The sequence below is a fragment of the Aquarana catesbeiana genome, linkage group LG01 (assembly GCF_042186555.1).
Source record: "Aquarana catesbeiana isolate 2022-GZ linkage group LG01, ASM4218655v1, whole genome shotgun sequence".
Classification (NCBI taxonomy): Eukaryota; Metazoa; Chordata; class Amphibia; order Anura; family Ranidae; genus Aquarana; species Aquarana catesbeiana.
In genome coordinates this window covers 990180667-990203910 of record NC_133324.1, presented here as the reverse complement: position 1 = coordinate 990203910, position 23244 = coordinate 990180667, and the positions used below count along the sequence as shown (strand labels likewise).

The following is a 23244-nucleotide window of genomic DNA, read 5'->3' as shown; positions in this document are numbered from 1 at the left end:
TTCCTTCTCCTCCTTCCTTCTCTTCCTTCTCCTCCTTCCTTCTCCTCCTTCCTTCTCCTTCTTCCTGCTCCTCCTTCCTTCTCTTCCTTCCTTCTCCTCCTTCCTTCTTTTCATTCTCCTTCCTTCGTTCCTTCCTTCCTTCCTTCCTTCCTTCCTTCCTTCCTTCCTTCCTTCCTTCCTTCCTTCCTTCCTTCCTTCCTTCCTTCCTTCCTTCCTTCCTTCTCTTCCTTCCTTCCTTCTCTTCCTTCTCTTCCTTCTCCTTCTTCCTTCTCCTCCTTCCTGCTCCTCCTTCCTGCTCCTCCTTCCTTCTTCCTTCTCCTCCTTCCTTCTCCTTCTTCCTTCTCCTTCTTCCTTCTCCTTCTTCCTTCTCCTCCTTCCTTCTCCTCCTTCCTGCTCCTCCTTCCTGCTCCTCCTTCCTGCTCCTCCTTCCTTCTCCTCCTTCCTTCTCTTCCTTCTCCTCCTTCCTTCTCCTCCTTCCTTCTCCTTCTTCCTGCTCCTCCTTCCTTCTCTTCCTTCCTTCTCCTCCTTCCTTCCTTCCTTCCTTCTCCTCCTTCCTTCCTTCTCCTCCTTCCTTCTCCTCCTTCCTTCCTTCTCTTCCTTCCTTCTCCTCCTTCCTTCTTCCTTCTCCTCCTTCCTTCTCTTCCTTCCTTCTCTTCCTTTCTTCCTTCTCCTCCTTCCTTCTTTTCATTCTCCTCCCTTCCTTCTCCTTCCTTCCTTCTCCTCCCTTCCTTCTCCTTCCTTCCTTCTCCTCCCTTCCTTCCTTCCTTCCTTCCTTCCTTCCTTCCTTCCTTCCTTCTCCTCCTTCCTTCTCCTCCTTCCTTCTCCTCCTTCCTTCTCTTCCTTCCTTCTCTTCCTTCCTTCTCCTCCTTCCTTCTTTTCATTCTCCTCCTTCCTTCTTCTCCTTCCTTCCTTCCTTCTCCTCCTTCCTTCTCCTCCTTCCTTCTCCCTTCTCCTTCTTCCTTTTCCTCCTTCCTTTTCCTCCTTCCTTCTCCTTCCTTCATTCTCTTCCTTCTCCCTTCCTTCTCTTCCTTCCTTCCTTCCTTCTCTTCCTTCCTTCATTCTCTTCCTTCCTTCTCTTCCTTCCTTCTCCTCCTTCCTTCTCCTCCTTCCTTCTCCCTCCTTCCTTTTCCTTCTTCCTTCCTTCCTTCCTTCCTTCCTTCCTTCCTTCCTTCCTTCCTTCCTTCCTTCCTTCCTTCCTTCCTTCCTTCCTTCCTTCCTTCCTTCCTTCCCCTTCCTTCTCCTCCTTCCTTCCTAATCTTCCTTCCTTCTCCTCCTTCCTTATCCTTTTTCCTTCTCCTCCTTCCTCACAATGAGGTTGCTGCAAGAAGAACCTTTTTATGTTCTGCTTTCTTAATGGCGACTTGTGGATATTTTTCTTGGCCCTGTGTCCATTGGATCCCATTGTTTTTACTGGGGTTGGATACAGAAGATGCTTCAGCTTACATCATGTTCTCAGCCAGGGGTTTTTCCCATTATCTAAATTGTTTCTTTTTTTTTTTTGATATTTGTGAGATTAACAGGACCCCTAAGGTAGGCTTTCTGTCCGTCCCAGTAAATTAAGGGCGAGACCGTAAGTTTATTTATTTGCTGAAAAGTGGTAATCTCTAATTTAATGTCCTCTGGAGGGAAGGGTGAGATCCAATAAGGATTATCTTATATACTCGAGTATTAGCCTAGGGTGAGAAATGCGCAGCTACTGTAAGTGGAAAAGAGGGTCAACAATGCCCATTGTGCCCATTTGCAGCCTCATTGTGCCCATTTGCAGCCATAGGTCCCCCGAACTTCAAACTTTGTAGTTAAGGGTTCCTAGATGCCCCCCTAGCTGCAGCCAAAATTTGGGGTCTCTGGATCCAAAGGGTCCTGAAATGACATTACTGCAGATGGACACAGTTGACCGACTTTGGGGCCCCGTATCTCGGGGTCATCTTGGTGCTAAGAACCCCAAATTTGGTGTGCAACCCCAGTGGAACTAGCACTATAATATATCCAAAGCTGTGGTTCCTAGCACCAAGTGGTCCGAGATACGGGGCCCCAAAGTCGGTTCAGAAAATGTCAAGCACTTTTCTGCAGCAGAGGATGACATTTTCCAAACCGACTTTGGGGCCACATATCTCGGGGCTACTTGGTGTTACAAACCCCAGCTTTGGATATGTTGTGGTGCTAGCTCCAGTGGGTATGCACACCAAATTTGGGGTTCTTAGCGCCAAGTGGCCCCGAGATACGGGGACCCAAATTTGGTTTGGAAAATGTCATTCTCTGCTGCAGAAAAGTACTTGACATTTTCCGAACGGACTTGGTGCTAGGAACCCCAAATTTGTTGTGGAACTAGCACTACAACATATCCAAAGCTGGATTCTTTGCACCAGAAAAGTGCTTGACTCGAGTATAAGCCGAGGGGGAATTTTCACCACAAAAAAAGTGCTGAAAAACTCGGCTTATACTCCAGTATATATCTGTATATAATATCTGATAGGCCTCTTGCCTCATATTTAGTCTCACAAAGATATGACAATACAGAGCGGGATCCTAACCCCACATCTCTTCTGGATAATATTGAGTAGTATGAGAATTACCTACTCAATGGGTTTTGCCGTCTCCACAAATCAAGCAGCCCCGTCTCCATTATATATTTATCAAAGGCCGCAGTCCCCTCTGAATGTTTCTTATCAGATGGATAAAATGTATCCATTGATGGGACCGTACAATTATTTATCCTTCCCGACCGCCTCACACAGATATACTGCGACAGAAGGGCAGGTACAGGCAGATTAACGTACCTGTACATTGTCCTTCAAGAGGCGGCTTGTGGGCGAGCGCCCGCCGGGAGCTCTGTGATCACGGGTCCCGCGGACTCGATGTCCATGGGGATACCCGCGATCGTCTAACAGAGAGGAAGAACGAGGAGATGCTGATGTAAACAAGCCTAGTGACAGGACACCGATCACTCAACTCCCCGTGATCGAGAACGGTGATCACTGATGTGTCACACACAGCCCCTCCCCCCCGCAGTTAGAATCACTCCCTAGGACACACTTCACCCCTCCCTAGCCACCTAGAGGTTAACCCCGTCACTGCCAGTGACATTTTTTACAGTAATCAATGCAATTTTTTTTAGCATCGATCGCTGTATAAATGTGAATGGTCCCAAAAATGTGTCAAAAGTGTCCGATGTGTCCGCCATAATGTCACAGTCATGATAAAAATCGCAGATCGCCGCCATTACTAGTAAAAAAAAAAAAAAAAAATATTCATAAAAATGCCATAAGTCTATCCCCTATTTTGTAGAAGCGATAACTTTTGTGCAAACCAATCAATATACGCTTATTGCGATTTTTTTTTTTTTTTTTTTTTTTTACCAAAAATATGTAGAAGAATACGTATCGGCCTAAACTGAGGGGAAAAAAATGTTTTTTTATATATCTTGTGGGGATATTTATTTTAGCAAAAAGTAAAAAATATTGTGTTTTTTTTTTTTTTTTCAAAATTGTCGCTATTTCTTTGTTTATAGAGCAAAAAAAAAAAAAAACGCAGAGATGATCAAATACCACCAAAAGAAATCTCTATTTGTGGGGATAAAAAAGGATGTCAGTTTTGGGAGCCACGTCGCACGACAGCGCAATTGTCAGTTAAAGCGGTGCAGTGCCAAATCGCAAAAAAAAGCTCTGGTCTTTGGCCAGCCAAATCCTCCGGGGCTGAAGTGGTTAAAGTCACCTGTTATTAACCATAAGTCATCTGATTTGTCAGATACAAACACAATAAATTCCTTCAGTATTTCCGGAGGAATATAAATGTTCTCCAATAAACATCTTTGTTGTCCAAACAGTCTAAAATATATATATATCTACCTGCCCCCACTATCCTTCCTAACCTGCCTACATTGGAAATCATTTGTATTCCCTAGAAGTATGGATCCTCCTCTGGAGTGTGATCTGTATGTCCAATGAAAATTGAGTTTTAAACAGTTTTTTTCCTTAAATAATGTAAAGTTTGGGGAAGTAAATGAGTTTTTTTCCTGGAGGCAGATGATAGAATTATGAGGTAAAGGTAGCTTGTCTCTCGGACGGACCGCCCAGACCTCCAACATTCCATTAAATCTATCACATCCTTTTCAGGGATCACAAGACAATATCCTCATACATTGTAACTTCAGTTCTAAAATATATCTATAGCACAAGTAGGGAGGAGAAGAGAGGGGGAAGAGAGGGGAAAGAGATGGAGGGAGAAGAGAGGGGCAAGAGAGGGAAAAGAGAGGGGCAAGAGAGGGAGAAGAGAGGGGGGGAGAAGAGAGGGGCAAGAGAGGGAGAAGAGAGGGGCAAGAGAGGGAGAAGAGAGGGGGGGAGAAAAGAGGGGCAATAGAGGGAGAAGAGAGGGAGGGAGAAAAGAGGGGCAAGAGAGGGAGAAGAGAGGAGCAAGAGAGGGAGAAGGGGGGGAGAAGAGAGGGGCAAGGGGGGGAGAGGGGGAGAAGAGAGGGAGAAGAGAGGGGGGGAGAAGAGAGGGAGAAGAGAGGGGCAATAGAGGGAGAAGAGAGGGAGGGAGAAGAGAGGGGCAAGAGAAGGAGAAGAGAGGGGCAAGAGAGGGAGAAGGGGGGGAGAAGAGAGGGGCAAGAGGGGGGGAGAGAGGGAGAAGAGAGGGGGGGGGGAGAGGGAGGAGAGGGGGGAAGAGAGGGAGAAGGGAGGGGGAAGAGAGGGAGAAGAGAGGGGCAATAGAGGGAGAAGAGAGGGGCAATAGAGGGAGAAGAGAGGGAGAAGAGAGGGGGGGATAAGAGAGGGGGAAGAGAGGGGGGGAGAAGAGAGGGGCAATAGAGGGAGAAGAGAGGGGGGGGGAAGAGAGGGAGAAGAGAGGGGAGGAGGAGAGAGGGGGGGGGAAGAGAGGGGCGGGAAAGGGAGAAGAGAGGGGGGAGAAGAGAGGGAGAAGAGAGGGAGGGAGAAGAGAGGGGGGGAGAAGAGAGGGACAAGAGAGGGGCAAGAGAGGGAGGGGGAAGAGAGGGGCAATAGAGGGAGAAGAGAGGGAGGGAGAAGAGAGGGAGAAGGGGGGGAGAAGAGAGGGGCAAGAGGGGGGGGGGAGGGGGGGAGAGAGGGAGAAGAGAGGGGGGGAAGAGAGGGAGAAGAGAGGGGCAAGAGAGGGAGAAGAGAGGGGGGGAGAAGAGAGGGGCAAGAGGGGGGGGGAGAGGGAGAAGAGAGGGGGGGAAGAGAGGGAGAAGAAAGGGGCAATAGAGGGAGAAGAGAGGAGCAAAAGAGGGTGAAGAGAGGGGCAATAGAGGGAGAAGAGAGGGGGGGAGAAGAGAGGGGCAATAGAGGGAGAAGAGAGGGGGGGAAGAGAGGGGGGGGAGGAGAGGGGGGGGAGAGAGGGGCAAGAGAGGGAGAGGGAGAAGAGAGGGGGGAGAAGAGAGGGACAAGAGAGGGAGAAGAGAGGGGCAAGAGAGGGAGAAGAGAGGGAGGGAGAAGAGAGGGGGGGAGAAGAGAGGGAGAAGAGAGGGGCAAGAGAGGGAGAAGAGAGGGGGGGAGAAGAGAGGGGCAATAGAGGGAGAAGGGGGGGAGAAGAGAGGGGCAAGAGGGGGGGAGAGAGGGAGAAGAGAGGGGGGGAAGAGAGGGAGAAGAGAGGGGCAAGAGAGGGAGAAGAGAGGGGGGAGAAGAGAGGGGCAAGAGAGGGAGAAGAGAGGGGCAAGAGAGGGGCAAGAGAGGGGGGGAGAAGAGAGGGAGAAGAGAGGAGTAATAGAGGGAGAAGAGAGGGAGGGAGAAGAGAGGGGCAAGAGAGGGAGAAGGGGGGGAGAAGAGAGGGGCAAGAGGGGGGGAGAGGGAGAAGAGAGGGGGGGAAGAGAGGGAGAAGGGAGGGGGAAGAGAGGGAGAAGAGAGGGGCAATAGAGGGAGAAGAGAGGGGCAAGAGAGGGAGAAGAGAGGGGGGGATAAGAGAGGGGGGGAGAAGAGAGGGGAAATAGAGGGAGAAGAGAGGGGGGGGAAGAGAGGGGAGGAGGAGAGGGGGGGGGAAGAGAGGGGCAAGAGAGGGAGAGGGAGAAGAGAGGGGGGAGAAGAGAGGGGGAAGAGAGGGAGAAGAAAAAAAAAGTGTACAGCTTGGAGACCAGATCGGAGGAATAGGATTAATGAAAGAAAACAATAACAGCGCTAAGATTGAAAAAAAAGAAGAATAAATAAAAATCCTAAGTGTTGATAATAAATAATTATTATCAAAAATGGACACTAATAAATCCATAAAAAATTAATTAATTGGTGATCTCAATTGCGTGAATAACCTTTAATTGTGAGGATATGTATTGATATAAGATCAATACCTACTAAATAATAACTTAAGGTGTTCAATAGAAATGAAATAAAATGTTCAATAAACATTATTCAGTAAATATTGAAAAAATGTTCAAAAAGTGTTGAAGTTCATAAATATAATTGAAATAATTCCGTGACAAATCCACCACCACATCCACAAAGTGACCACCATAAGAAATGGAAGCTTACCAAACAGCAAGCAAGAAAAGCTTGTGACCTCAAACCCGGTCAGGGCCTCTATCCCAAAAACACGCAGGTGGCTCTGAATCCCAAGCTGGTACTAAAGACAAAGCAGGTGTCTCAGGGAGATTCAACGTTCACCGGATGATGTGGATATTCAGCAGAGCTAAAGACTTCCGACAGGCAGTCTTATAAAACCCAGAAAGGAAAGGCTCGCCATAGCGTTATACCCTCAGGTTTATTAAAGGATAAAAAAAATATTGCACTTACAGTAGGTTAAAAACAAACAGCAGTAAAAGCCGGCCGGCTATGCAAGGACGCCCGTCCAATAGAGACACTGGTACGCGGTGACGTCAGCACGTCAACTCCTCCCGACGTACGTTTCGTCAACAAAATGACATCTTCTGGGGTACGGAAATCTAGTAGAAGGTGTATACTAACTAACATGTAAAGCCGCGTACACACGAGCGGAATGTCCGACAGAAAAAGTCCGATGGAAGCTTTTCATCATCTATACCGATCGCGTGAAGGCCTCATCTGATTTTTTTTTTTTTTTTGAAAAATCTGACGGACCTAGAAATGGAACACGTTCTAAATATTTCCAACGGTACCAATTCCTATTGGGAAAACCGCTCATCTGTATGCTGGTCCGACGGACCAAAAACGACGCATGCTCTGAAGTAAGTACGAGACGGAAGCTATTGGCTACTGGCTATTAAACTTCCTTTTTTCTAGTCCCGTCGTACCGCGTTCTGGGCGGTCTGACTTTGGGTTGACCTGTGTAGGCAAGACAGCTTGAATGGAATTCCGTTGGAGAAACCGTCGGAGTTTATTCCGAAGGCTAAACCGGTCGTGTGTACACAACATTAGACATTAGAGACACACACTTCTGATCATAAAAATAATCATAGCCAAACAATCGCAAACACAAACAAAACATCCACAACATACAAACGCACAAAAACCAATGCATATAATCCTTCAAAACCAACACACATAGAGACATTCACATAAAGAAATTCAAACATAAAGACATTTACACAGAAACAAAGACAATAACAAACTCCAAAACATAGAAACAATCATAGGGGTTATGTGATCAAAAAGGCCCCAAAAATGGAGCTCACCCTGACCCCTTTATTTCTATACCTATCCTTCCCTCTTACCCCCCCCCCCCCCCCTTTCCCAGCTCATCTTAAAAAAAAAAAAAAAAAAAGAAGAAATTTCAATTTCTAAACGTCCCGTCACAAAAAAGAGAAAAAGAAGAAGAATAAAAAAAGGAAATTGTCAGATCATAGACGGAAAAACAAGTATCTTAACCGTGGATGGCTATCCAACCATTGAGAGACTGAATCCGGTGATGTAAAATATAAAGTCTTGTCCTGAGTCATTACTTTTATCTTAGCTGGAAATCATAACATAGGAGAAGTCCATCTGTCTCAGGTGTCGCTTTACATCCATAAATCCTGCCCTTTGGCGCTGTACATTTACTGAAAAGTCAGGAAAAAACGTATGTTTGAGCCATTCATCCTTTATATGTGCGAGTTGGCTAGCTCTTTGCAATATCATATCTCTGTCTTTTGTAATTCAGCATCTTAAAAATAAAGGTTCTTGGTCTTAGATGCTCTCCCAGAGACGGGGAGCGTACCGCTACTCTGTGTGCCCGTTCCACAGAAAAGAGAGAGGAAAAATATTCTGTTCCCATTGTATCTTTAAGCCATCTTTCTATAAATTCAACTGGCTTATTGCCTTCCGCCCATTCGGGTAGACCCGCCCGCTAGAGCTGCACGATTCTGGCTAAAATGAGAATCGCGATTTTTTTTTTTTTTTTTTGCTTAGAAGATCGATCACGATTCTCTCGCTATTCTTGCGGCGTAACATCATCTTTCACATTAAAACAAAAAAAAAAACTGGGCTAACTTTACTGTTTCGTTTTTTTGGGTTTTTTTTATTATTATTATTTTTATTCATTGAAGTGTATTTTTTCCCAAAAAATTGCATTTGAAAGACCGCTAGGCAAATACAGTGTGACATAAAATATTGCAGCAATTGCCATTATATTCTCTAGGGTCTCTGCTAAATATATATAATGTTTGGGGGTTCCAAGTCATTTTCTAGCAAAAAATACTGATTTTAACTTAAGAAAGAAGCGTCAGAAAAAGATTTAGACTTTAAGTGGTTAAACTTCCTGCATTTACACATTGAAAACTTGGCTGACTGTCTGGCCTATTTATTTACACAGAAGTTCTTTCCCTTTGATCTAAGAAGGAAGCTTAGTTAAAATGTATCACATTAAAGACTTGGCAGAATGCCTGGATGGTTTCTTTTGACAGCTGAGTGAGGAGATAAAGTCTCTCCACTTGTTATATGAAAGAATTGGCAACCTCTGCAGGAGAGATGTTCAGGGGAGGTGAATCGAGATCACGATTTTTTAACGATTAATTGTGCAGCTCTACCACCCACCCTAATATTATTTCTTCTGAGACGATTCTCCAAGTCCTCCAAATGAGAATCCTATAGGGATAGTTGTGTGTTGTTTTTTTTTTCCTCAGACTTCATAATTGTTTTGTAGGGAGTCTTGAAGTACTTATTCATTCTTCCACACCCAACATTCTTTAATTGTTTGCATATCTTGTCTAAATTTATATCTTCCCTCATACCCTCTGGGTTATGTGCTAGAATGTACACAGAGCTATTACATGTATTGATGGCCTTCATAATGTCTGTTTGTGTAATTGTACGCTCTGTATTCGGGCTATTTGAGGTATTTAGTATCTTAGCTGGTTTAACTGGTATATATCATGCGAATCACTCTCTGAAGTGACATGACTTGCTATATCATCCGACTCTATTTGCATTCTCCCTCTTCCAGTGGCCTGCACTTCTTTAGCTGGGTCCAATGGACTTTGTGTTGAGTTATGCAGCATACACACGAGTGGACTTTTCGACCGGACTGGTCCGATGAACCGAGTCCGGCGGACAATCCGATCGTGTGTGGGCTTCATCGGACCTTCAGCGGACTTTTTCGGTCGAAAATCTGACGTACTTTAGATTTGGAACATGTTTCAAATCTTTACGTCGGAACTCCGCCGGACCCAGTTCCTATCGAATAGTCCACTTGTCTGTATGCTAGTCCGATGGCTAAAAACTGAGGCTGCAGCTATTGGCTACCGGCTATCAACTTCCTTATTTTAATCCGGTCGTACGTCATCACGTACGAATCTGTCGGACTTTGCTGTGATTGTGTGTAGGCAAGTCCATTCATTCAGAAAGTCCGTTGGAAGTCCGTCGCATAGTCCGTCGGACCAGTCCGGTCGAAAAGTCTGCTCGTGTGTACGCGGCTTTAGAGATGGCAGCTTGTATTTCATCCTTGGCCGTAATAGTGGCCATAGTAGGAGTGTGGGTGAATTTTTCAAGTCGGGTTCTTATCTCTTCTTGTTTATTTTGAGACTTATTTTGGTGCTTTTTATCATTCGCTAGTAACTTACTCTTCACCCCCACCCCCCATCCTTCTTAGTTCTACGTGTCGTTCTAAGAATCTAATAAGCTCACAGTTGGCTCACGATAATCTCTCGCTGGCTGAATATCTCACAAGTCACGCCAATAAGCTTCAGCGTCTTTTATTTGTCTAAGAGCCCTTGCACACTGGGGCGGTTTGCAGGCGCTATTGCGCTAATAATAGCGCCTGCAAACCGCCCCGAAAGTGCCGCTGCTTTCATTCCAGTGTGAAAGCCCCGAGGGCTTGCACACTGGAGCGATGCGCTGGCAGGACGGTAAAAAAAGTCCTGCCAGCAGCATCTTCGGAGCGGAGTGCACAGTGGGAGGCACAGTGGTGTAGTGGGTAGCACTCTTGCCTAGCAGTAAAAAGGGTCGCTGGTTCAAATCCCAACCATGACACTACCTGCCTGGAGTTTGCATGTTCTCCCTGTGCCTGCGTGGGTTTCCTCCGGGTACTCCGGTTTCCTCCCACACTCCAAAGACATGCTGGTAGGTTAATTGGCTTCTGTCCAAAATTGGCCCTAGTATATGAATGGGGACCTTTGATTGAGGGTAGGGACTGATGTGAGTGTGCGATGTACAGGGTTAGGAACAAGGGTCAGGGTTGTAGACACACACTCACTCAGGTTAAACTGGATGGACTGGTGTCTTTATTCAACCTTACTAACTATGTAACTATGAAGCCTCCATTAATCTACATATAATATCCCACCCCATTGTGTTTGTGAGTGTATACCGCTCCTTTACCGCTCCTGCCCATTGAAATCAATGGGACGGCGCGGCTATACCGCCGGCAAAGCGCCTCTGCAGAGGCGCTTTGCGGTGGTATTTAACCCTTTCTCGGCCGCTAGCGGGGGATAAAACTGCCCCGCTAGCGGCCGCATACCGACGGTAAAACGCCGCTAAAAATAGCGGCGTTTTACCGCTGACGCCACCCCACTCCCCAGTGTGCAAGGGCTCTAAATAACACATATCATATAATATATGAAAATTAAATAAAGAACTAGCAAATGTCCCAGTGGCTGAGGTAGTGCTTCCAATATTACCTTCTGTTACTACCTTTAATTCATAGAGATATTGCACTGTCCCAAATAATAAAAAAAAACACACATATGGAGGAAAAGACAAAGCTATATTGCTATTTATAGTCGGATAAAGTCAAAATGTAACGAGGCTCAGGGGTACTTAGCCGAATTATTACCAGTATAGTACGGGCAAGGAAGTAAAGATTTCAAAGTCCAATGTCAATTTCAAAACTTGCAGATTACGTCCAGATATATTTCAAGTCTATCCCACTTATTACTTTAGTGCTCTTCACCACCTCCTCCTCCTCCTCCACATTATCCAGTAATATCCAGCAATATATAATATGAAGTGTTTTATATATGAGCAGTTTTGTCATCAGGACTGTATGTTGTAAGTTACAAATTACAAGCTGGAGGCTGGAAGCCGGGAGCCGAGAGCGGGGTCAGTTACAGAGCCACAGAGCAGAGCCGTAAAGCGTGTGCTGGAGACTAAGTGGCGGAGTCTGGGATCCATAGACTGTAAGCTGTGCTTTATGTAGCATGAGCTTCGGTTTTAACAGCCGGGAGCCATAAGCTAAGCAAAAAGCCGAGGGCCGTAGGTTGAAGGACTGAAGCCGAAAGCTTAGGACCGGATCCTGTGGGCTATAAGCTACGAACCGTGTACCATAAGCCGGCGCTTGGGAGCGTATAGCAGGGGTTGATCGTTGGGAGCCGTAGATCGAGGGCTGGGAGCTGTTTGTCAGCTGGAAGCTAGTTGTAGTCAGATCCGTATCAGCCGGAATGATTTGTCTGTCGGATGTTAGATGTGATGTAAAATTGAAAAAAAAAAAACAAACACCAGCTAACCGCTGATACTACCAACAAGCAGTACCAGCAATGCACATAAGTGTGCCAAGGGCATCGGCCATACAAAGGGAAGGAATCCTGTCAAAGATGAGGGTAAAGAGACAGTCAGTAGTGGAGGAACCGTGAATCAGACCGAGACTGAAGTAAAGTTAAATCACACTTGTTTAATAATAATAATAATAATAATAAAAATGTAAACAGAGTAAGCGTAGTGCAAACAAGCCAGAGTTCAGTAACCGGATCGGGTAGTCAGCCAAGCAGATGTTAGAGAGCCAGAGATAAACGTAGTAGTACAGCAAGCAGGATCAGGAGCCAGAAGGAACGTCAGCCAAGTAAGTCTTCAACAGGAACGCAGGAGAAAGTCTCTGAGATGTTGACAAAGGCGAAGGCAGAGATGAAGAGAGCTGGACGACTTTAAGTAGGCAGGACTGACGAGCAGATCCACAACAGCTGGGTAACTGTGGAGAGAGATAGGAGCTGGTCATTAGCCGACAGCTGAGCGGCCAGCTCAGAGAAGGACAGTAATATTTCTGAACAATATCCCTCAAGAAATATATGAAGATAAATTAATTCCACCTTTCCAACTGCTGGAATATTGTATGAGCTTGGTCTGATAAACTTTTTACTAGATCGTGTGAGGTGTGGCTGTATCCCATTGTGCTCTTGTTTCTGTCTGCCTTGGGAGCAACCTATTATGGGATGTACATGCTTATGTGGATTGGCTTACATATTAATGACACCCCTGTCAGCTATTAGATGCTATAGGGGATGGTATTTCTCCAGCAGCCCCTCCCAAAGACTGTCTACTGTTGGAAAGTTGGAGGAGGTAAAGTTTTCCCCTGCCCTGTGTCATGCAAAGAAGGGGGGATTGTCTCTGAGTGTATATCTCTTTGAATAAACAGTCTTATGCTACTTCACCCTACACTGATATCTCGACAAGTGACTGGGTGGGCTAAGGGGTCTTGGATCATGCTGATACTGGACAAAGGAAGCTTTTATGGCGGACCTCCATCACAGACTGACTGGTGCATGGCGATTGGACTGGTTGGTGCATGGCGATTGGACTGGTTGGTGCATGGCGATTGGACTGGTTGGTGCATGGCGATTGGACTGGTTGGTGCATGGCGATTGGACTGGTTGGTGCATGGCGATTGGACTGGTTGGTGCATGGCGATTGGACTGGTTGATGCATGGCGATTGGACTGGTTGATGCATGGCGATTGGTCTGGTTGGTGCATGGTGATTGGACTGGTTGGTGCATGGCGATTGGACTGGTTGATGCATGGCGATTGGTCTGGTTGGTGCATGGCGATTGGTCTGGTTGGTGCATGGTGATTGGACTGGTTGGTGCATGGCGATTGGACTGGTTGGTGCATGGCGATTGGTCTGGTTGGTGCATGGTGATTGGACTAGTTGGTGCATGGCGATTGGACTAGTTGGTGCATGGCGATTGGACTGGTTGATGCATGGCGATTGGTCTGGTTGGTGCATGGCGATTGGTCTGGTTGGTGCATGGTGATTGGACTAGTTGGTGCATGGCGATTGGACTAGTTGGTGCATGGCGATTGGACTGGTTGATGCATGGCGATTGGTCTGGTTGGTGCATGGCGATTGGACTGGTTGGTGCATGGCGATTGGACTGGTTGGTGCATGGCGATTGGACTGGTTGGTGCATGGCGATTGGACTGGTTGGTGCATGGCGATGGACTGGTTTGTGTCTGTACTATTTTGAGGTTTCCTTTTGTCACCTCAGGGTCTCTTTTATACATGGTTGGAAAATGACATGGTTGGTTGATGGTGATATACTGGTTGGTGCATGGTGATGGACTGGTTGGTGTAAGTTGAAGGACTGGTTGGTGTAGGTTGAATGACTGGTTGCTGCTTGGCAATGGATTGGTTTGTGTCTATATACTGTTTTTGAGGTTTTTTTGTCACCTCAGGGTCTCTTATACGTGGTTGGAAAATGACCCGCATCCATTGAGGTCAACTTTAAAAGATCAAATATACTAAACCCATAGAAGATCCAGAGGTGGAATAGGGCTGGTTCATGATTGCTTGAGAATGTGGCATTGGACACGCTATTTTAAAGCACTCTGCCAATTAAAGCTCCTCCCACTAAATCAAATGGTCACCTTACAGTCCTGGTCACACGTCCTCGCTTTGATAATGATCCCCCATGTCACTTTTTTGTCACTTCAAAGCATCTCCGAAGCCTCCACAAAAGTCTATGACAATGCTCACAGCACCTGCAGCTTTGAGAGGGGCTTTTATTTAGCGTTGGCTTTGCTTTGTTTTGAAGGTATTTCAGGTATGAGATATCCCAGGATGCACTGGAAAACCAACAAGCGCTCCTTTGCATCCAGATTTAAAGCTAATAGAGCCACTGATGGACTTTTAATTTCAAAATCTGTGTACTACTGAGAAAAATAATATATTAGAAATAAATGTAAAATATATATTTTAAATAAGGAATATATCTCAAGCTATGCTTCCAGAAGTAACACATCATATATTTCTAGCTCTATATACTATATAAAGGTTTGTGGACATCTGACCATAATGCCGAGATAAGCTTTGTAGACATCCCCAGTTTGTGGCTATAACAGCCTCCATGCTTCTGGGAAGGCTTCCCATGAGATTGTAGAGTGTTTCTGATATCGTACGACAACAGCTGGCTCCCAGAAAGATGTCATCAGCAGTCTCTTCCGGTCCATGTGTATATATTCTGGGGGTGTCTGGTGCAGATGTCGTATCTGGGGTGGAGCAGCAGGATGGTGGGCAAGGTCCAAACTGGAGCAACTAGCAGATGGCACACATGGTTTGCAACATGAGAACGCTATAGCAGAAGATAACCGAGGACTGAGCGGCAGAGGATCAGCAGAGCTGAGGGACCAGAGCAGGAGAAACTAGCAGATGTCATGCGTGGTTAGCAGCTTAGGAGCAATATAGTGGGAGGTGAGCGGGGACCGGAGAGAGAGAAAGGAGTTAGTGGCAGAGAATTGGCAAAGCTGGGGGACTAGGGTGGTAGAAACTAGCAAATGTCACAAGGGGAATAATGTAGTGGGAGGTGAGCGGGGAGCTGAGAGAGAGAGAGAGAGAGAGGAGGAACAGCAAACCAGAGGATCAGCAGAGCAGGGGGTTACTACTGAGTGGGGGATCAGAAGAGCTGGGGGTTACTACTGAGTGGGGGATCAGAAGAGCTGGGGGTTACTACTGAGTGGGGGATCAGAAGAGCTGGGGGTTACTACTGAGTGGGGGATCAGAAGAGCTGGGGGTTACTACTGAGTGGGGGATCAGAAGAGCTGGGGGTTACTACTGAGTGGGGGATCAGAAGAGCTGGGGGTTACTACTGAGTGGGGGATCAGAAGAGCTGGGGGTTACTACTGAATGGCGGGGATCAGAAGAGCTGGGGGTACTACTGAGTGGGGGATCAGAAGAGCTGGGGGTTACTACTGAATGGCGGGGATCAGAAGAGCTGGGGGTTATTACTGAGTGGGGGATCAGAAGAGCTGGGGGTTATTACTGAGTGGGGGATCAGAAGAGCTGGGGGTTACTACTGAGTGGGGGATCAGAAGAGCTGGGGATGAAAACTGAACGGGGGGGGGGGGGGGGGTCCGCAGAGCTAGGGGTTACTACTGAATGGGGGGGTGACTACTGAAAAGGGGATCAACAAGGCTGGGGGTTAATACTAAACGGGTTGAAGCAAATGTAAACAAGCCCTTATGCACACGCTCTCTGTCTTCCATTTGGTAGAGAGGATATAAGAGCCACAGCTAGGTGAAAGAGTCCACAGCAATGGTGGAGGAGGTGGAACACCTGGGAACCTCTTGAGAAGCCCTGGTTTAGGCTGTGAAAATAAACGTGTACAGACCTCCCCCCGGTGCGGTGTTTGATGTGTGTGTTGTCTTTGCACAGTATTCGGTGTCTCTACAATCAGAGGAGAGTGTACAGGAGGAGTACAGACGTTCCCGTGGACAACCTGTGTCTATCAGCACCCACGCTCAGCACCACGAGTCCTGCCTGCACACCGCCAGCAGTAATTTCGGCCTCCCCGTCCCATTGAGCTCCTGCCCGGGCTTCACTACCAACATCGGTGAGTGTGGTGAGGAGTCCATGTGATGGGGGATTACATTGATGTATATGGAGGACCTACTGATGGGGTTTATCCTCATTCATGGGCTGTATACCATGTGATAAGGTTAGGACATGTCTCTATGGTCACCTCTCTCCTCTCTTCTCCCCATTCTGCAGTATCATTGAAGTGGCGCCTGCACTTTGAATTTGTCACTGCCCGGGAACCGGTGGAAGCGCCTACCGTACCAGAGAACCAATCGGAGATCATCACATGGACTGGAGCGGAACACATAGACGTGGACACATTCAGCTGGGACCTGCCCATCAAAGTTTTACCCACCAACCCTTTACTGGCCTCCTACGTTTCTCCGGCCTCCTCCTCCCATTCCATCTGTATCTAACGATGATGGGGCCATACTGGAATTGGTGGTAGCTACTGGAAGTGGGTGGGGAGATAACCAGTTACACACTCCTTTCACCCTAAAGAGGGAGGGGCATAGTCCAAGCACCCTTCTGTCTGCCTTTCTCTAGTGGGAGGAGCATTCTCCATTATCCTTGCATTTACCTTTTATAACCTCTCCTTCCAGTGGGAGGGGCACATTCTATATCTCCTTCCTCTCTGGGTTGTCCTGCAGTGGGAGGGGTATTGCCTATAGCTCCCTATTCTCTGAGATTGTCCTGTATTGGGAGAAGGACACTTCAAACATCCTCTTCTGGGCTGTCATTTGGTGGGAGGGGTTGCTCCACAACTCCCTCCTATCTGGCAGACTCTATAACTTCCTCTTCTCTGGGTTGTCTTGCAATGGGAGGGGCACCCTTTACTACTCCCCATTTCCTGGATTGTCCAGCAGTGGGAAGGGCACACTGTATTTCTCCCCTTTGGGTTTTTCCACAGCTATGGGGGGGGGGGGGGATGTTGACACTCTTTAGATTTCTCCTCCGGGTTCTGCAGTAGGAGGGAAACACTTTATAGCTCCTCCTCTGGGCTCTGCAGTAAGGGGAACATTCTATAGCTCCTCCATTGGGTTGTGCTACAATAGGAGGGGAACACTGTTTAGCTAACTCCTTTGGGTTTTCCCATAGTCGGGGGGCGGGGGGTACTCTCTATAGCTCCTCCTCTGGGTTGTCCTGCAGTGAGAGGTGCATCTTGCAGACTGTCTGGCCCAGTGGGTGGAGTAAGGTGTGTTTGGGCTCCACAGTTTGCACTCAGGGTGGAGTCTATAGATTGGTGGAGGTGTCCGCCATCTTGGTACAGATGAGTGTAGACACAGAGGTTGAGCAGAGTGGTTTATTGGGTGCTAAGTGGTCATACACAGTATTACAACATAAACACATTATCATAGTCCTGGGGGGCCGCCGGGGTCTGGCTGGCACATAGCTGGCCGCATGGCACTGATGGAAGCTGCAGGGGAGCCAGCCGCATTGTAATGGATATACAGGGCTACCCAGGAACCGGAAATAGGAAGCCGGTAGAGCGCTCACAGTGGTCTGGTAGACATGGAAAGGCAGAGATCACGGGTTGCAGTCTATCTGCCGAGGTGGGTGGGGTAGATAGACTCTGAAGTCGGTTCAGAGGTCCCGGCTGAGCCCCATTCGTAGTCCGCGCTGTGCACACATGGAAGGTTAGGATTGGCCTTCTGAACGACAGAGATGTGACAGGTCTGAGAGTCATAGCGAGCTTCACACCACGATGGGAAGTCAATGGGGTGCTGTGTTCTGTGGAGGAAAACAGAGTAGATGGTTAGCTCTGCAGCCCACTGGCGCATCTCCTGTACATTGTGCTTGTATAAGGGAACCAAGGCCCTCAGTCCTGACACTGCAACGGTGCTAAAGGCATACTAGAATGACCCCTAATAACATTGACTGATGAGTTAAGTTATGGGGTATTCGTATCATTGGAAGTATGTCCCCCAAAACCTGCAACACCTGTGGGGCCACTTTAGGATGCCGTCAGTGCTATTTCAGCTTGATGACTCGGGCCGAGGACTGGAAATTTAACTGTATTTACCTGATTTCTTTATAAGATTAAATAAAATTCATTTTTTATTATTAAAGTTTATATCTCCATTGTGAACAGAGTTAAAAATGATTGGCTGGTGTGTGGTTTGTGTGGGGTCAGGTGATCGGGGCTGGCTGTGTGTGGGGTCAGGTGATCGGGGCTGGCTGTGTGTGGTCAGGTGATCGGGGCTGGCTGTGTGTGAGGTCAGGTAATCGGGGCTGGCTGTGTGTGGTCAGGTGATCGGGGCTGGCTGTGTGTGGTCAGGTGAGCGGGGCTGGCTGTGTGTGGCCAGGTGATCAGGGCTGGCTGTTTGTGGTCAGGTGATTGGAACTGGCTGTGTTTGGTCAGGTGATCAGGGCTGGCTGTGTGTGGTCAGGTGATTGGAACTGGCTGTGTGTGGTCAGGTGATCGGGGCTGGCTGTGTGTGGCCAGGTGATCGGGGCTGGCTGTGTGTGGTCAGGTGATCAGGATTGGACTAGCTGTGTGTGGTCAGGTGATCGGGGCTGGCTGTGTGTGATCGGGGCTGGCTGTGTGTGGTCAGGTAATCGGGGCTGGCTGTGTGTGGTCAGGTAATCGGGGCTGGCTGTGTGTGGTCAGGTAATCGGGGCTGGCTGTGTGTGGTCAGGTAATCGGGGCTGGCTGTGTGTGGTCAGGTGATTGGGGCTGGCTGTGTGTGGTCAGGTGATCGGGGCTGGCTGTGTGTGGTCAGGTGATCGGGGCTGAGTGTGTGTGGTCAGGTGATCGGGACTGGACCAGCTGTGTGTGGTCAGGTGATTGGGGCTGGCTGTGCATGGTCAGGTGATCGGGGCTGGCTGGCTGGCTGTTTGTGGTCAGGTGATCGGGACTGGCTGTGTGTGGTCAGGTGATTGGGGCTAGATTGGCTGTGTGTGGTCAGGTGATCGGGGCTGGCTGTGTGTGGTCAGGTGATCGGGGCTCTTCTGTCTACTGCCTGGTTTAATATTGATGTAATGTGACAGGTGCGCTCTCAGTAGGTGTGTCTACTTACATCTCACAGCATCCAACTCCCACAGGGTGCAGACAGGTGCAGAGCTGACAGTCCTTGCCAAGCCACGATTCCCCCAATCCGTAGCTCTTCCCAGCATGGCGGCACAGTGCTGCAGTACAGGAGAGAGCGCTTCTATTAGACACACTTCAGTCTCTGACAGATAAACAGGCGTGCATTTCACACTGTCACATAGTGCCACTGGCTTTGTGTTTGCCAGAGATGACCAGCAATAGATCTATCCAATGCCATTCCCCAGCACCCAGCAATAGTCCTACCCAATGCCATTCCCCGGCGATAGATATATCCAATGCCATTCCCCAGCAAAAGTTCCATGCAATGCCGTTCCCCAGCAATGGTCCCATGCAAGGCCATTCCCCCAGCAATGGTCCCATGCAAGGCCATTCCCCCAGCAATGGTCCCATGCAAGGCCATTCCCCCAGCAATGGTCCCATGCAAGGCCATTCCCCCAGCAATGGTCCCATGCAAGGCCATTCCCCCAGCAATGGTCCCATGCAAGGCCATTCCCCCAGCAATGGTCCCATGCAAGGCCATGCCCCCAGCAATGGTCCCATGCAAGGCCATGCCCCCAGCAATGGTCCCATGCAAGGCCATGCCCCCAGCAATGGTCCCATGCAATGCAATTCCCCCAGCAATGGTCCCATGCAAGGCCATTCCCCCAGCAATGGTCCCATGCAAGGCCATTCCCCCAGCAATGGTCTCATGCAAGGCCATTCCCCCAGCAATGGTCCCATGCAAAGCCATTCCCCCAGCAATGGTCCCATGCAAAGCCATTCCCCCAGCAATGGTCCCATGCAAAGCCATTCCCCCAGCAATGGTCCCATGCAATGCAATTCCACCAGCAATGGTCCCATGCAATGCAATTCCCCCAGCAATGGTCCAATGCAAGGCCTTTACCCCAGCAACGGTCCCATGCAAGGCCATTCCCCCAGCAACGGTCCCATGCAAGGCCATTCCCCCAGCAACGGTCCCATGCAAGGCCATTCCCCCAGCAACGGTCCCATGCAAGGCCATTCCCCCAGCAACGGTCCCATGCAAGGCCATTCCCCCAGCAACGGTCCCATGCAAGGCCATTCCCCCAGCAACGGTCCCATGCAAGGCCATTCCCCCAGAAATGGTCCCATGCAATGCAATGGTCCAATCCAATGCAATTCCCCCAGCAATGGTCCCACGCAAGGCCATTCCCCCAGCAATGGTCCCACGCAATGCAATTCCCCCAGCAATGGTCCCACGCAATGCAATTCCCCCAGCAATGGTCCAATGCAATGCAATTCCCCCAGCAATGGTCCAATGCAAGACCATTCCCCCAGCAACGGTCCCATGCAAGGCCATTTCCCCAGCAACGGTCCCATGCAAGGCCATTCCCCAGCAACGGTCCCATGCAAGGCCATTCCCCCAGCAACGGTCCCATGCAAGGCCATTCCCCCAGCAACGGTCCCATGCAAGGCCATTCCCCCAGCAACGGTCCCATGCAAGGCCATTCCCCCAGCAACGGTCCCATGCAAGGCCATTCCCCCAGCAACGGTCCCATGCAAGGCCATTCCCCCAGAAATGGTCCCATGCAATGCAATGGTCCAATCCAATGCAATTCCCCCAGCAATGGTCCCACGCAAGGCCATTCCCCCAGCAATGGTCCCACGCAATGCAATTCCCCCAGCAATGGTCCCACGCAATGCAATTCCCCCAGCAATGGTCCAATGCAATGCAATTCCCCCAGCAATGGTCCAATGCAAGACCATTCCCCCAGCAACGGTCCCATGCAAGGCCATTTCCCCAGCAACGGTCCCATGCAAGGCCATTCCCCAGCAACGGTCCCATGCAAGGCCATTCCCCCAGCAACGGTCCCATGCAAGGCCATTCCCCCAGCAACGGTCCCATGCAAGGCCATTCCCCCAGCAACGGTCCCATGCAAGGCCATTCCCCCAGCAACGGTCCCATGCAAGGCCATTCCCCCAGCAACGGTCCCATGCAAGGTCATTCCCCCAGCAATGGTCCCATGCAAGGCTATTCCCCCAGCAAATGGTCCCATGCAATGCCATTCCCCCAGCAATGGTCCAATGCAATGCAATTCCCCCAGCAACGGTCCAATGCAAGGCCATTCCCCCAGCAATGGTCCCATGCAAGGCCATTCCCCCAGCAATGGTCCCATGCAAGGCCATTCCCCCAGCAAATGGTCCCATGCAAGGCCATTCCCCCAGCAAATGGTCCCATGCAAGGCCATTCCCCCAGCAACGGTCCCATGCAAGGCCATTCCCCCAGCAACGGTCCCATGCAAGGCCATTCCCCCAGCAACGGTCCCATGCAAGGCCATTCCCCCAGAAACAGTCCCATACAATGCAATTCCCCCAGCAATGGTCCAATCCAATGCAGTTTCCCCAGCAATGGTCCAATACAAGACCATTCCCCCAGCAATGGTCCCATGCAAGGCCATCCCCCCAGCAATGGTCCCATGCAAGGCCATTCCCCCATCAATGGTCCCATGTAGGACCATTTCTCAGCAACAGTCCAATGCAAGGCCATTTCCCAGGAATAATCCTATACAATGCCATCTCCCAGCAATAGTCCTATTAGGCATAATTTACCACAGTACATCCCATACAATCCAATCACCGACCCCAGCGTAATGATATTTAAGATCATACATCCCATATAGTCCAATTACAGACCCCAGTGTAATGACATCTTTATTATGTACCCCGATACATCCCATATACTGTACTCCAATAACTGACCTTGCAATTACATCATTATAATATATCCCATATAGTCCAATAACAGACCCAAGTGTAATGACATCATTATAATATACCCCAATATGTCCCCTCTATTGCAATCGCTGACCCCAGTGCAATGATATTAATATATACCCCAATACATCCCATACACACTATGTACAGTATAATAGCGGAGTGCCCTACCGGGCACTACTCACCTTTGGCCTGAAAGTAGCAGCGGCTGTGTGTGTATGGAAGGAGGAGCAGAAGAAGGAGCGCCAGAAGTGGAGATGTCCGAGGATGCAGCATGCTTGAAGCTTCTTGTATCTAGGACAGATATCGCTCCCCGAGGGTATGAGGGGGACCTGGTCTCTGTGTATGACTATGTATGGAAAGCTGCCTGGAAGCACCTGCTTGTGTCTCTGATATTACCCTATGTGTGACTCTATCCGGAGTTCTTGTCTGGTTGTCTCTATCTGGAGTTCTTGTCTGTGTGTGTCTCTATCCGGAGTTCTCCTTGTCTGGTTGTCTCTATCTGGAGTGCTCCCTTTCAGTATGTGTGTCCTGAGTGCTCCTTGTCTCGGTGTCTCGATAGCTCCTTGTCTAGGTGATGGATAGACTGGTCCTATCTCTCTCTCTCTCTCTCTCTCCTCTAGGTGATGTATTTCTGCTCTCTCCTCGTATATTTATATCATTTTGTTGCCGGTTGGGGCCAGGACCTGGAAATCCTATAAAACTCATTTCCTGCTTTGAAAGGCAGAAAAACAAACCCCCGATGAAGGAGCTTTTTGTTTTTAACAAGGTGTGAAAATGTGATTCAGCGCCCCTCGGAGGGGGTCCGTCCCAGGGCTGGCACCCGTCCTGAAGAACCCTCGCTGGACCTCTCTCTCACACCTCTGCCTGGCACTCCATGTCTAATGTGGATATTGGCAGCGCCTGGCCCTGCTACACCTGTTCACTAAAGTGTTAGCTCTTCCGTACAAGGCTAAAAGTCGTAGTAAAGTCCGATGACATGCAAGTCTTGAAGATGAACTTTATGGCTGTGGTACACCTGTTCATTGAAGTGTTAGCTCTTCAGTACAAGGTCTAATGACACTATCACCTACGTATGTCACCTACCTATGTGGGTGCTCTTCTGAGCTGCAGGCACATCAATGATTGGACTGAATGGGAAATCTCATTGGGACACAGCAAAAAAAAAATCTGACAACTATTTTAGCCATTCCCCCACTCCAACAAAAGCTAGAAAATGGGAACATTTTGGGTTTAGGTCCCCTTTAAGATTTCCTGACTCCTCGTCCATGATACCATCTGCCTCATCACCAGGGGAAGTGCATTATGAAACCAGAAGTGGCTTTTTGAGGGACACAGGAATTTACATACTGTGAGGTTATCATCACCTACAGGAGGACTAGGCACTCTCAAAAGAAAAAAATTGTAGGTCAACCCCAAAATATTTCCTTCTTTACCCAGGATGGTTCAGTGCTTTGCTAGAGGCATGGCAGTCTTTTCTATAGATCTGCTGAGAAAAGTCTAACCAATTTGTGCTAGCGGTTTTCTTCAGTTCTATTTTTGGATTTATTTTTTCTTTGACCACACTTGATTG

The 23244-nt window shown here is 48.6% G+C and overlaps 2 protein-coding genes across 4 annotated transcripts in view; one reads left to right on the top strand and one right to left on the bottom strand.

The window, feature by feature from the left end:
- Positions 1–17955, top strand: part of RGP1 (RGP1 homolog, RAB6A GEF complex partner 1) — a 41527-nt gene extending 23572 nt beyond the window's left edge. For both annotated transcript variants that reach the window (XM_073612145.1, XM_073612147.1), the window contains exons 8-9: positions 15743–15920; positions 16079–17955. In XM_073612145.1, the coding sequence (XP_073468246.1) occupies positions 15743–15920; positions 16079–16302 (402 nt within the window). In that variant the 3' untranslated portion in view covers positions 16303–17955. The remainder of the gene's footprint in view (positions 1–15742; positions 15921–16078) is intronic.
- The window catches only part of MSMP (microseminoprotein, prostate associated), a 31453-nt gene continuing 25064 nt past the window's right edge, over positions 16856–23244 (bottom strand). Inside the window, exons 1-3 of one of the 2 annotated variants that reach the window (XM_073612148.1) lie at positions 21857–22301; positions 18907–19015; positions 16856–17617 (exon numbers count right to left, since the gene is read on the bottom strand). In XM_073612148.1, coding sequence (XP_073468249.1) covers positions 17428–17617; positions 18907–19015; positions 21857–21947 — 390 coding nt within the window. In that variant the 5' untranslated portion in view covers positions 21948–22301 and the 3' untranslated portion in view covers positions 16856–17427. Of the gene's footprint in view, positions 17618–18906; positions 19016–21856; positions 22302–23244 lie in introns of those variants that run through there. The other variant, XR_012240777.1, reaches the window with a different exon arrangement.